This window comes from Protomyctophum parallelum, assembly GCF_964188405.1.
Source record: "Protomyctophum parallelum genome assembly, chromosome: 5".
Lineage (NCBI taxonomy): Eukaryota > Metazoa > Chordata > Actinopteri > Myctophiformes > Myctophidae > Protomyctophum > Protomyctophum parallelum.
In genome coordinates, this window is record NC_139702.1 from 26,342,414 (window position 1) to 26,357,652 (window position 15,239).

General features: G+C 41.6%; 1 protein-coding gene and 1 long non-coding RNA gene across 2 annotated transcripts; both read right to left on the reverse strand.

The window, feature by feature from the left end:
• Window positions 1-50: 50 nt before the first annotated feature.
• On the reverse strand, window positions 51-1,187 carry LOC310858473 (nucleoside diphosphate kinase homolog 7-like; the record flags this gene model as incomplete). The annotated part of the gene is made up of 1 exon (XM_083764595.1): window positions 51-1,187. The coding sequence occupies one exon, from the start codon at window positions 1,185-1,187 to the stop codon at window positions 51-53; it is 1,137 nt and encodes a 378-aa protein (XP_083620721.1).
• Window positions 1,188-6,433: 5,246 nt separating this feature from the next.
• Window positions 6,434-15,057, reverse strand: LOC310859152. Its single transcript, XR_014569278.1, has 5 exons — window positions 14,921-15,057; window positions 12,338-12,391; window positions 11,903-12,023; window positions 11,147-11,316; window positions 6,434-10,558 (listed from the first exon to the last, which is right to left on the reverse strand). It is a non-coding gene; the product is annotated as an uncharacterized lncRNA (long non-coding RNA).
• Between the last annotated feature and the right edge of the window lie 182 nt (window positions 15,058-15,239).

Genomic DNA, 15,239 nt, shown 5'->3' on the forward strand with positions numbered 1-15,239 from the left:
CACCGACATATACAAACTCAATGTGTGTTACAGTCAATTTCAAATTCAAGTCACCCATCCAAAATCTTGAAGAAGTATTGCACCTCCAATGTTCCATCTTCAGGGATGTCTGTACAGTGGACAGCATTGTGCACTTTGTCTTTGCCATAAAGTGCACGCAACGTGGTTGGACGTAGAATGCGTCCAACCCCCGGGTCGACAGGTCCACAGAATTCCCGGAATGTTTTCGGCGAGCCCATGCCACGGATCTCCAGGACCATGCAGGGTCCGGAACACAACTCATTTACCATACTACTGTAAATGCTTTCCGTCACAACCCCTTTGTAAACCTCATAGAATTGTTCTGCATTTACGCGGACAATGTTGAACATCCGAAGAGCGGAGATCTCAAATCCGGCCGCCATAATGGACTTCAGTATCTTCCCGGCCAGGCGTTCTGACATGGCGTGGGGCTTAATGATGCAGCATGTGCAATCTATAAACGTTGCCGTGTTTGAGGGGCCACGAGCAGGAGGAGGCGGGAAGAAAAACTGCAGTTCTCTCGCTGCAGCGTTGTACGAGTGAGAGCCATGTGCCGCGTTCTGGATGCTATCCGTTCCAAACTGGGCACGGATGCTATGCTGAGCCTCGCCCTGTGCCGTGGAAGGTTCTGTTGGTCCCAACAGTCTCCTCCAGATCCTTATGGCCTGCTCACCCATGAGCTCCATGACGATGACGGGGCCCGAGGACATGTGCTGGGCCACGTGCAGAAAGGTGGAGTATGGTTTCGATTCTTCTTCCATATAAAAGTCTGCTGCTTGTCCCCCCGTCAGCTTGGTCATTTTGGCTTTGGTCACGACCAAGTCGGTGGTGTATATCATCTCAATGATGTGTCCTATCTTGGCGAACGCGTCCGGTTTTATCATCGCGAGAGTTCTTTCCTTTTGGCTGTCGAGGATGTTTTCTGTGTACAGGTCTCCGTATCCGACCAGGTCGAGCTGCCGGGAGCACACATTTACTCGATTCCCGATATACAGATCCGACTGATTAATGTTTTCACATTTGGTCCTTCTCAGAAAGAGCCGTTGGTTTCTCAAATCAAACATCTCAACTGTGCCATCTCTGGGGTAGTACATCAGCTGGTAACGCAGCATGAGAGACGGATAGGGGTCAAACCACTCCGCAAGGAAAGCATAGCGTTCATCCATTGCATTCACCCATTCATATGGGAAACACGTTGACCGTCATTAAGTTGATGGGCTCCAAATTCTGCACCATAGTTGCCTACCACAACAATTTATAATTCATGGCCAAAGGCTGATGACGTCATCTGAAAACATTGAGGGTCAGGTGACCTACTACTGACCAATGGGAGGCCATTAGGCCACCTGCCTCAGAAAGCCGTGTTGGGATTTAAAATGGCGCGCGGAAGGAGGGAGAGACACAATGATGATGTCATTCCTGAGAGCAGCACTGATAACTGCATCAAATACAAGATCACTGAATATTTCTAGGAGGGCTTCTGTGTCTTATTTCCACGATATCTGTGAGAGACATCAATTGCAATGGCGTCCCCAAAGCCCAAATACTGCCTACACAGCTAGGATTCAGTGCTTCAGCAGTTCCTCAGCCCAGGAGAAAATAGTGGGGTCAACTCCACCTGTAGATAAAGTCCACCTCAGTGAATCATGTGTTAAGAGGCTAAAGGAGATACTGGAGAAGGGAGAATATCTGAGGATCCAAGTGGAGGGAGGAGGCTGTTCTGGATTCCAGTACAATTTTTCAATATGTAGTGACATAGCAGAGGATGACAGATTGTTGGAACAGGAAGGAGTGGGAGTACTTGTAGATCAGGAAAGCCTGGAGTTTGTGAAAGGAGCCACCATTGACTTTAGCCAGGAGCTGATCCGCTCCTCCTTCCAAATACTGAAGAACCCTCAAGCGGATAACAACTGCTCCTGCGGCATCTCCTTCTCAGTCAAATTATGAACAACAATATCCCTCTGCATAAGCAGTTCTCCATTAGGACTGGACTGCACAGCATTGATGAGGAGGGGTTAGAAAATTCAGAGGAAAACAAACATACCACGTACAGCTACCAGTCGTCAGTGAATATCGGTATCTGCTGGAGAAATACCAGAGGACTGGACCTAAGCCAAGGACTGATGGTCATCCCTTAACCTTGGTAGCTCCAGCTTCACTAAACCACAGTGACAGTGACACATTACGAGAAACCTCTGTGTTTAGTCATGGGATAAATCCACCTGCAATTTTTACTGTGTGGTTCCAACCTATGTGTTTTAGTCCATGGGATAAATCTACCTGCAATTTGTGGTTCTGCAGGAGTCTATAGCCGTCTATGAGAGGTCGGTCTGTCTGTCTGCATGTCTGTTCTTGCAAACTGGATCTCTGGATCGACCGATCAGCACCACATTTCTTGTGAACACGACCAGTAGGTCACAGAAGTTGGCCTACCTCCACATTGTTCACGCATGTATTTATTTTTTAAATATTTAACAATGGAAGTCAATGGGTTGAAACCTATGCCCATATTTGGAGTCACATGATAGATATGTCCTACGACTGATGTCACTGTCGTCACAGGCTGGCTACATGATGTGCAAGACCCACAAAACTGTCCTCGCCTCATAGCAACATGGTATAGAACAGTCAGACGTTATGATGATGATAGTGCAAAACTGCAAATGTAGGCTATTCTAACCCTAACCGACATACTTGAAATGATACCTCCCAGTAAGACGCCCTGAGGGCGAGAAGCGACCTTGCCCTTGCATGCACGCATCCATCCGCCTGGGTGACGGCAGACTGCTGGGCGAGCACTGCCGCTTTGACATGGGGTGTCAGATCAACATAATGGAATGAATTCTGTACTGGCGTGTCTGGAGCGTGTCTTGAGTGTACAGGGTTTGATGAGGTCAGATCAACATGCGGAATGTCAGAACAGGATGGACGGGTGGGGAAGTATCACCATATGGAATGTCAGAACAGGTCAGCTCCATATATGCATGGATGCATGGTTCGAGGTCAGATGTAGAGTTGCTGGCCGGCTCCATATATGCAGATCTAGGTGATGATCCAGTCTTCTCCATGTAGGATATCCAGGGTTAGATGAGTCAGTGTTGCGGTCTCCATACATGGCCATTTATGGAGGCGTGATGTCACACCTCGGTGCTAGCCCCTCCTATATACAGGTTTAATTTTGTTTGTTTTTAGTGTTTGTTTTAAAAACACCATTGAAAAAAGGTGGAAAGGTAAAATTTACGTCATATTGTCTCTTTATTGTTAATGGCATTTAATGTTTGTGTTGGAACCGTTTGTTTTACATCACCATTACATCATCTAATAAACATTTAATATATTAGCGCCCCTCACTTCACACAGGTGTGATTTTTTTTAATTAGATTAATACATCTCAAGATTAAAATTATTTACCATAGCATGTTGGAACATTCAAGTCCTGCCTTGTATTAAAAATCACAACCATATCAAGTTAGGGGCGCTCATTCATTCTGGCCAATCACAATTTGTGTCCTCGCTTTTGTCTTCAATGTTTGTGTTTACACAAACACTCAAAGCTGGCCATTCATTGTCAATGGCATTCAATGTTTGTGTTAGGACAATGTTTGTGTTTACACAAACCCTCAAAAACATTTCCACTGTTTGTCCTCACAGTTACAGTTGCACAAATCGGTGAACCAATAACTTAGGATCAATTTGAATCCGCCTCTCTAAACCAACGAATCACACTGGCTGGGGAAGGCTAATAACTGGTCTGTAACGCAGAATGTACGCGTGCATTTGGTTCCACTTGGACTTAGGCCCAAACCACACCAATGCAACTATAGTCGCAACTCCTTGCAACAAAACAGTTTTAAGGACAACTGCCAACATGCAATACTACTCGCAACCGTTAGGTTGCATCATGGCGAATCATTGGTGTGATTTGGGTCTTATATCAGACGATTTTACATGATAGATTCGGTAATAGATTATCTTTCATCAATTTGAGGGTCTGTGGCCCGTGGCCTAATGCATATCAAACTGGGGGTCCTTAATTGAAGCAAAGAAGGTTGAGCTTTTGTCTCAGTGCTTTCATAGTCACCGTCTACCTGAAGAGAGCGTACCGCCACATAAGCACACACACACACACACACACACACACACACACACACACACACACACACACACAAAAAGATGGATGCTTTTCAATCATCCACATTAATTGTACAATGAAACTTCATGGCAATAAAGCATCTTTATATCAACAACTAATTTACGATTTACAAGAGATTGTTGTTTACAGTACAAAAATCACACCCGTGTGAAGTGAGGGGCGCTCTTATCATCGTACATCATCATCGCCTTCTATATATATATATATATATATATATACACAACGTATGTTACATATCAATGTTATTGTTTGTTACGCAATGTTTGTGTTTACACTATTGTCCATTCATAGTCAATGGGAATTTTATGTTTGTGTAGGACAACGTTTGTGCATACAATTACACACTAAAAGCTAAAATGTTGACGTTCACCTAACACACAGTATAGTACAAACATGCAGTCGCATATAAAATAAGTGCAAGAGTGTTTTTCTGTAACAAATAGGACATATTTAGCTGTACATATACAAATATAGAACGATATGACACAATATACAGCAGCATCATGAGTGACAATAAATAACAATGTATTAACCAATTGAATAAACCCTAGCGTAACATTGCGTCCTTGCAAATCTGCTATTTTTGATGAAGAAGTTGGGTGTAGAGGGAAATACTAGCAAGCCTAGTATAGAGCCCTGGAGGACACCGGTCAGCTAAGTAAAGCATATAGGTTTTAAGTGGTTAAAATAAACGTTTGTATGGCAGTGGTCTAAATTCCACTAGATAAGTTTGGAAAACCAGTATGTTGACCCTTTCAGTTCATCAGCATCTGGAACTTCTAGATCCACATTTGACGGACGGAAGTCAAGCTTTCCAAGTGTGTTCGATTTTCGGTTTGACGTCTTTCCATCATTTGCTTGCTTGGGGAAAACAGTGACATAATATCCGTCTGTGTCATCAGATGCTTTTTGTTTTGTGCTCGGTTTCTTTGACCTAATTCTTTTCATGTCAATTTCACCGGCTGTGGCTGACCTGTGGTGACCCTGTTCGTAAAGCTTTGGTATTTGCAACGGTGGAACTGCTACTTTGACACTTTGATCATTCTGCACTCCAGCCGCGGTGAGGTCTAACTTGGAACCTCTGGCTCTGGGAATGTGATCCTTTCCGGTGAAATCGTCAATATTAAGATCCGAAGCTTTCAGATCAACATTGGAACCTAAAAGATCTGCTTTCGGTAAGTCACAATCCAGAAGGGGGTAGCTGAGCCTGGCATTGGCCTTCCTAGACTTTCTGTTGGTGTTACGCAGTTTCACATCAGCATCTATGTCCAGAACAGGTGTCTTTATATTTGCTCCTGTGATGTCAGACCTACGATTTTTATGGGAAGACCCGGTGTATTTTAATGAAGGAGTATCGACGTCAAGCTCTGGAGCTTTAAATTGATAGTGGCGACTCTTCATACTAGCTTTGGGCATGCTATGGTCAACATTTGGAGACCGAACCTTTGGAGCAACAACATTTCCCTTTAAGTCTGGTGTTTTCACATCCATTTTTGCATTTGGAGGATCGATATTGAGATCTAGTGCTCTCATAGTTGCACCAAAGTCAATATCAGATCCTGTCCTATTAAGATCTGGGCTACCGAATTGAGGCATTTTGAAGGAAGGAAGGAAGGATTTTCTATTCTGCAAATCAGTATCAGTTTGAGGACCACCAATTGTAATGTCTGGTCCCTCTATGTTACCACCTTCCATTCCAAGATCTGTACTTTTTACACCAGGAGAGCCAAATGTTGGCATTTTGGGCATTTTGAATTTCCAAGAGGGAGAGCCAACGTTTATATCTGGAGTGTCCACATCAAATTTAGAGGCTCCTGTGTTGACTGAAGGCAGGTCTGGAGAACCCAGAGAGCCACTTACATTTGGTGCTTTAAGGTTCAAGTTGGGTGCACCTATTTCCCCCGATATATCTGGTGTTTTTAATTTGGGTCCAGAGAGACTCAAGTCTGGCTTATTTAAACTAGGCATTTTGAACTTTCCCTTCTCAATGTCAACATTTGGGAACTGTAAGTCAGGACCCTGAAGGTCCCTATCTATGTTGACATCAGGGCCTTTTGGGCCAGAGAAATCAAATGTAGGCATTTTCAGTTTGGGCATTTTGAATTTCGTTTTGGGAGAACCAATCTTCATGTCTGGAGTGCTTACATCTAATTCTGGAGCTTTGAGGTCTATGTTTGGTAAATCCAATCCACGGGTGTCAATCTGACCTTTAATCTTTGGACCTTTAATCTTTGGTCCTTTAAGGCTTAGGCCTGGCCCTTTTGGTGACGAGAAATCAAGATCAGGGGATTTTAAATCCATTTCAGGACCTTCCAACTTTGGGCCAGAGAGACCAAAATCTGGCATTTTCAAATGTGGCTTTTTGAATTTAGCTGATGGGCCATCAAAGTCAAAGTCAGGCATCTCAAACCCACCTTTGGGACCTTTAAGATTTACATTTGGAGCATTTATATCTAAATCTGGGCCTTCTAAATCACAGTCAAGGTCCACATCTGGCCCTTTCATGCGTGGAAGGGTAAAAGTGGGCATCTTCAATTTTGGCATTTTGAATTTTGTTTTTGGTGAACCAATGTTAATATTTGGTGTATTTATATCAAGTTTGGGAGCTCTGAGATCCATGTTTGGTAAATCCAGTCCAGGGGTGTCAATCCCACCACTTATCTTTGGAGCTTTAAGGCTTAGGTCTGGTGTTTTTAGATCTGTATTTATGTCCAAACCGGGTCCTTTTGGCATTGATAAATCAAGATCTGGTGATTTTAAATCTATTTCAGGACCTTTCAACTTTGGGCCAGAGAGACCAAAATCTGGCATTTTCAAATGTGGCTTTTTGAATTTAGCTGATGGGCTCCCAATATCAAAGTCAGGCATCTCAAGCCCACCTTTGGGACCTTTAAGATTTACATTTGGTGCATTTATATCTAAATCTGGGCCTTCTAAATCACCGTCAAGGTCCACATCTGGCCCTTTCATGCGTGGAAGGGTAAAAGTGGGCATCTTCAATTTTGGCATTTTGAATTTTGTTTTAGGTGAACCAATGTTAATATCTGGTGTATTTACATCAAGTTTGGGAGCTCTGAGATCCATGTTTGGTAAATCCAGTCCAGGGGTGTCAATCCCACCGCTTATCTTTGGAGCTTTAAGGCTTAGGTCTGGTGTTTTTAGATCTGTATTTATGTCCAAACCGGGCCCTTTTGGCATTGATAAATCAAGATCTGGTGATTTTAAATCCATTTCAGGACCTTTCAACTTTGGGCCAGAGAGACCAAAATCTGGCATTTTCAAATGTGGCTTTTTAAATTTTATTGATGGGCTCCCAAAGTCTGCATCAGGCATTTCAAAGCCACCTTTGGGACCTTTAAGGTTTACATTGGGGACATTTATATCGACATCTGGACCTTCTAAGTCACCATCAAGGTCAGCATCTGGCCCTTTAATTCTTGGGAGGCTAAATGTAGGCATTTTTAATTTGGGCAGTTTGAATTTTGGTTTTGGCGAACTAATATCCATATCTGGAGTATTCACATCAAACTTGGGGGCTTTGAGATCCATATTCGGTAAATCCAATCCAGGGGTGTCAATCCCACCTTTTATCTTTGGTGCTTTAAGGCTTAGGTCTGGTGTTTTTAGATCTGTAAATATGTCAAAACCTGGTCCTTTTGGTATTGAGAAATCAAGATCTGGTGATTTTAAATCCATTTCAGGACCTTTCAACTTTGGGCCAGAGAGATCAAAATCTGGCATTTTCAAATGTGGCTTTTTGAATTTAGCTGATGGGCCACCAAATTCAAAGTCAGGCATCTCAAACCCACCTTTGGGACCTTTAAGGTTTACATTGGGGACATTTATATCTAAATCTGGGCCTTCTAAATCACCGTCAAGGTCCACATCTGGCCCTTTCATGCGTGGAAGGGTAAAAGTGGGCATCTTCAATTTTGGCATTTTGAATTTTGTTTTAGGTGAACCAATGTTAATATCTGGTGTATTTACATCAAGTTTGGGAGCTCTGAGATCCATGTTTGGTAAATCCAGTCCAGGGGTGTCAATCCCACCGCTTATCTTTGGAGCTTTAAGGCTTAGGTCTGGTGTTTTTAGATCTGTATTTATGTCCAAACCTGGCCCTTTTGGCATTGATAAATCAAGATCTGGTGATTTTAAATCCATTTCAGGACCTTTCAACTTTGGGCCAGAGAGACCAAAATCTGGCATTTTCAAATGTGGCTTTTTGAATTTTGCTGATGGGCTCCCAATATCAAAGTCAGGCATCTCAAACCCACCTTTGGGACCTTTAAGATTTACATTTGGTGCATTTATATCTAAATCTGGGCCTTCTAAATCACCATCAAGGTCCACATCTGGCCCTTTGAGGCTCGGGAGACTAAATTTTGGCATTTTAAATTTGGGCATTTTGAATTTCATTTTGGGTGAATCAATGTTTATGTCTGGATAATTCACATCTAATTTGGGAGCCTTGAGGTCAGTGCTAGGTAAGTTTAAGACTGGGGCATCAATATTACTGTTGATCTTTGGAGATTTAAAGTCTAGCTTGGGGGGTTTCAGGTCCATGTTCAACTCTGGGGCCTTTAGCTCACTACCATGCCCATTCAGCCCCAAATCTGGCATTTTTAAACTTGGCATTTTGAATTGACCGGATGGACTTCCGATATCAACATCAGGCGTTTTCAGCTCTATCTGTGGAGTTTTTAGGTTGAATGCTGGTGCATCAATGCCAGTCTCTGGCTTTGTTAAATCTAGATTAAGATTACCAGATGGCAATGTTAAATCTGGTCTATCTAGATCTGCATCTATATCGATATTTAGCCCTTTCTGACCTTTTAGTTTGGGCATTTTAAATTTCCCTTCTACTTTCGGATGTTTGAGATCTGCGTTCTGTAAATTCAAATCAGGTGCTTCTAACCCCTTTACATTAATATTCACATCTTTCTTCTTTGGTAATGTGCCAAACAGTTTAAGTTTTGGACGTTTAAGTTTACCAGAAGGAACATTGGGATCTAGCTTGGGGCCTTTGAGATCAAGATCAGGAAAATTCAAATCTGGTGTACCGATTTCACCTTTAAACTTGGGCGCTGACAGATCAATGTCTGGGGTCTTTATCTCATAATCCCCATTAATTTCTGGTCCTTGGTGGTCAAGGTCCAAGCTGGGCATCTTGAATTTGGGTATCTTGAATTTACCCGATGGTGCTTTGATGTCAGCCTCTGGAGTGTCAATCTCTAAATCAGGTACCCTCAGGTCCACTTTGGGTAGATTAACATCAGGGACGTCAATCTTGGGAGTTTTGAGACCAAGACTGGGTGTTTTTACATCAGCATCAATGTTAAGATCTGGTCTACTGCCAGACAGTCCAAATTTAGGCAGCTTGGACATTCCCATGTAGCCAGACGGATCATCCACATTTAGGTCGGGGTTTCTGAGTTTCTTGGAAGAGTTTACTCTGATTTTATGTGACGGTAATTTAATCTCTGGTGTTTTACGGTCTATGTCTGGGCCTTTCAAATGGACATCTGGAGTATTTATGTCTGGTGCATTAACGTCACATTCTGACCCACTTAAAGAGAGATCTAGGTTTGGCAGTTTAAATTTGGGCATTCTGAATTTGTTTGCTTCTTCAACATCCATGTTTGGGGCATTGACATCAAATGATGAGCCAATATTATTTCCCTCGGGTGGATTATTCTGCATGTTAGGGATACTGACATCAGGACCATTTAAGCCTACACGTGGGAGATTTACATCAACTTTAGGCAAAGCTGCATCAACTTCCACAGAATTCTCCAGTCCAATTATTTGAGGTATTTCAACATCTGGCATTGTCAAATCAACTCCTGGACCCTCTGTGTTTGGCAGTTTTACACCAGCTTCGGCTCCTAGCTCTGGGCCCTCTGGTAATGTCCCACATAGTTGGATATCTGGACCATTCAGTTCTGAATGACTTTCATCTATGTTCAAACTTGGTCCCTGAATTCCTCCATAATCTGTGGGTGCTTTCAAGCCCAGGCTTGATAACGGAAGATTCAGGTTGCTTCCAGAAAGATCACCTAATGCTACATCTAAGTCTTGAGGTATCGAGGGGCTCGGTGCACTCAGATTGGCAACAGGCAGTGCGAGTTCTCCACTGGGAGATTCAGGTGTGGCAGGAGTCGCAGCTTCGATTTCTGGTACCTTTAATTTCGGCGTCTTTGTTTTTAGAACCCCAAAATCCACTCCTAAGCGAGGTATTTCAGTGTCGTCTTTTAAGCTGGTCTTGGGAAGATGTGGCGTGGATCCCTCGGCTCCGACCGATGCGCCCTCTGTGTCTGGGGCGTCGTCCTTCATGAACTTTTTGATTTTGGCATTGTAGAGTTTGTTGTAAGAATCCTTCAGCATCTGGAAAAGATACATTTTGTTGGATTACACTCCAACTTAAATATTCCTTCACTCTTACATTCATATTCTTATTCGTTTCTGTTAAAAAAAGGAGGAAAAACTAACTCAAATAACTATTCAGCTATTGTACATACATGAACCAAAACATCCCATGTATACTGTAACATCGTTGCTGTCAGGTGGAAACCTTATTGTTCCAATGGAGAAGCTCTTGTTAATACTTTTCATTAGTTCAATATTTATCAAATCCGCAGGGCGCACGCGACCACCTTGAACCTGGGGTCCCTAATTTCAGCATGTCATCATAGGCAAAACAATCCAAATGTTTCCAATATAGCGGATGGACGCACACCTGTCACTTCGCAATGTGTTGTGAGCTTGTAGATTGGCTATAACAACTTTTGCTTGACACTGTTATACGACAAAGTAATTAACTAACCAATAAAACAAAAGATTAACAATACAATAGTTGAATGATATGGAGAGTAGACAGGTTTCTGCCTGGCAGCAATGATATACAGTATATGAAGAAGACAAGGAATCTATACAATCCAAAGATCTGTGTAGATTCAGATGTAATGCACCAACCTCCTCTGGACCTTTGATGCCTTTGTCCAGGTTCCCAAGGCTCTTCCTGAAGTTACTCTTTGTGAGAACTCGGATCTTGTCATTAAATGGCTCCATCAGATTGAGCAATTTCAACACGTCCTCCTTTGACAGTTGTTCAAAATCTATAGCAGCCCCCACAATTTCATCCCCTGCAAAACAAAAGTACATGTGTGCATTTGAGATAATTATATTGATTATTTTAATCAGATGAAAGCACAAAGCAGCCATCCCAGATAACACGTGTGGTTGTCAGAAACCTTGAAAAATAAGGTTATTTGTGTGGTATTTCTCTGGACTAAGTTCTTGGTTTGCCTAGTTCTTGAGGCTCTGATAAGAGCCTAAAATTGTAATTTTTTGACTCTCTTATATTATTTGGCAATTTATTTATTGTTTGACCAGTTTTGATAGTATAGTTTGTTGATTAATTTTGATGCAGTAATGATTTAGCTATTGAAAAAGAGCAGATCTACAAGCTCATAGCGTGCCACCGGGTGGCGCGCTATGAGCTTGTAGGTCTGCTATTTTTGAAAAATCGACTGACATAGAAACAGCTTTTTCAGAAAACTGTCAGGATGTGGAAGACATTCTTTTTAATCTGATCTCAGGTCAAAATGGGTTAAAAGTCCTTAAATTGTCACTTTACTGTCATATAGGGATCCCCCCAAAAGGACACTTCAGAACCGATACTCTAGTCTAGAATACCTGCAACAACTGCTTCCAGTAAAAGTGTCCTACCTTCCTGGATCCCCTGGGCGGCTGAGGAGTCATCACTGATGCTGGAGATGACCAACCCTCCGCTGTCAGATTCCTCCAGAGTCAGCCCGTCAGACAGGCTCCGCCCTCTCCGGTGTGTAGGCTAAAAAGGCACACATTTGACAGCACAATTTATGATAGCCTCACTTATGACAGAATGTACGTGTCCTGAAAAGTGCTGCTTGGCATGTCATATACTATAGGTGAACCTTTAAAAAAAAAATCACATTCTCCCAAAAATAGCATACATAGCAGATCTACAAGCTCGCGATGCAAGGCATTGTGGGCCTGTATAGGCTATTTTTCGCTATTCATCATACCACAAGTGGTTAATCCAAAGGTGTCTTGCGAATATAGGAATCCAATGACAAAGGTTGTAACAATAATGTAAAAATAAAAACAGTCACTGTCTCATACCATGATTCTTGTGATGATGGCACAGAAGTAATGAATAGTCACTCTGTATTAAACCTATAAGGAAATGAAAATAATGAAACATTTAATCAACAAGTATTGTACAACATGTAATACATGTAAAGAGCTCATGATGTTATGTAGTGTAGTGATATCTTTGTATTTTTGTATTATTTTAGGACCGCAATGGAAATAAGCTATATTGTGTTTTTTTCATCCTCGGTGATGCATTGACTGTATGTCAGAAAGTGCTGTGCACTATTTTATGTCACCAAATACAATCAAGGCTGATCAAATGTGAATAATGATAATATTGAGTACTTTAGTATTTAGTTAAAGGACCATTTCACCACTTTTCAATCTATCTTCATATAATTGGTCCTCACTATGTTCATGATATATATAGCTTATATGTATAGTCTCATAATATAGATATTCCACTGTTACTTTCTTAGCTTACGCATGTTTTTATGATAAATGCTTTTGTGATGTATTCCCATGCTTTTGTTCCTGATTATTGTAAGTCGCTCTGGATTAAGAGCGTCTGCTAAATGCCTAAATTGTAAATTGTAATGATAAAATACCACAATCTACTCGATTTGTGTCTTATAGGAGGGTGGTGGGCAGTTCAGAATCCAGTGACATTATCGTTCTTTTAAAACAAGATTTATTTTTAACAAATATTTAGATTTGTATTATCGTGAGAACGATGACTTCCATGTTTTCGCATTGCAACTTTTCAGGAATAGAAAGCCTGGGTTTCTGAACTGCCCACAGCCTTACTATGAGACACAGACTATGCTATTTTATCATTATTATTATTATTATTATTATTAGTTAGGACCAATTATATGAAGATAGGTTGAAAAGGGGATGAAGTGGACCTTTAAGTATATTTTGATGCCAATACTTTTGTATACTTTTAACAGAGTACTTCTTCCACCAACTGGGTTCTAAAGCCATGCCAAAAAACATGTCTAAAAAAGGAATGATTTCTGGAACCACGATGACACAAGTTCTGGGGCCTTAGGACCAATTTGCACATCAAATAGGAAAGTGAGTGAAACCTACATAACCTAACCCAGAACAGGTGCGCCTTCAGGTATTCAAGTTATGTCCTCGGGCACGTGGGAAAACAAGGAACAGGTTTGTCTTCTATAGCTGTTACAATTTCAAACAATGTTTGATTCTGTTGTTGGGCGTTTCCCTTTGCGTGTGTGTGTGTGTGTGTGTGTGTGTGTGTGTGTGTGTGTGTGTGTGTGTGTGTGTGTGTCTGCCATTATGCATCCCTATAGATTTGTTTTATGCCATACTGACTGTCAGTGGTGGAAAGTAACTATATAGTACTTTACTCAAGTATATGTACTTAAGTACAATTTTGAGGTATTTTTTACTTTACTGGATCTCTCCAATTGTCAATACTTTTACTGCTACTCCACTACATCTCAAAGGCAAATATTGTACTTAGTTACTATAGATATACAGTAACGTGTAGGTCTGCCATTTTCAAAGGATCTTTACGCATTTTATACATTTAAAAACTTAAAAAAACATGTGACATGTGAGTATCAGCTACTTCTTCCATCACTGTGAACATATTAAAGTATTAGAATATGAGCCCATTAAAACTGGCACAAGCACAAAATGGTGTGTGTGTGTACTGTGTATGTGTGTGGGTGTGCGTGCAAAAACCAAGACAACCCCGCCCACCACTTTCTAGTATAGAATCTGTACACAATGCTAGCGCATTCAGTGATAGCAGCTGTGTTATCAGCTGAAAGGTTTATTGTTGTTTAAGTCTTATCATTAACTAGATTTAACTACGCGCTGCACAAAAGGTGATCTGCAATCATGTGCAAAACACTTGCCATTCAAACTCACACTGCTGTGTTCTAAATCCCTTCATTAAGTAGATCTCACACAGCACTGTTTAATGTTGGTTAATACATAATAATTACATGGTAATTCTACGATTCTCGGTAAGGAACCTAAAAGTGGATTGGGATAAGTTGATACCATGCATTCCAAGCAACGAGGACAAAATCTTATCCAATGATAACAAAATCTAAGTTTTGGGTCTGAGAGGCTAAATCTCATCAAATGGTGGTCCGTGGCTCAGATGCAGAATAAATGGCCTTGTTATGAAAAAGGTTGAAAACCTCTGCTCTACCATGTTGTGTCAAGAAAGCAGGACAATTCCCGCCTCTCGATGACAATAAATACATTACACATTGCGTACATCAGCCACAAACACAGTGAGTGCTGTGCACATACCTAAGGGTAATAAAACCCCCTTTAACATTCTTTGACTATATGGACACAAAGCTTGTTTTGTTCTCGACTGTCCGTGCAATGTCTCTCAGTTTTACAACACAAGGCTGAATGGCATCTGCACATAAAGATAAAGTCACCTACAATACAGCAGTCTGTGAGGCTTAACCCGAAACTGCAGCAATCAATGACCTCGTATAGTCTGCCAATTTCTGTCATTGACAACTATTAGGCTACCAACACTACACGCGGCATGGACCCTGCACATGGCACTAAATGTTTAAAAAAACAGTGTCAGTTTAAAATAAATCTTACCATGTGTTCCATTGAGCAGCCTGCTATTTTGTTGCCATTGCGGGTGTTATTCCTGACTGTTGCAACACAGTGTTATCAGTCCATGCTGTTTGTTCTGTAGGCTGTTCTGTAGCTGCAACTGCCGACCTGGAGAGCCTGTCAAAGGATAAATACTCATGTGGCATGAACTAAGCAGCCTAAGCAGCCAAACTGGTTCCTCATTGAACATCCTCCCGCCTCTATCGCCCACATGTTCCCACCCATTATGGTCTGTCTGTTTCTCTCTCTCTCTCTCTCTCTCTCACACACACACACACACACACACACACACACACACACA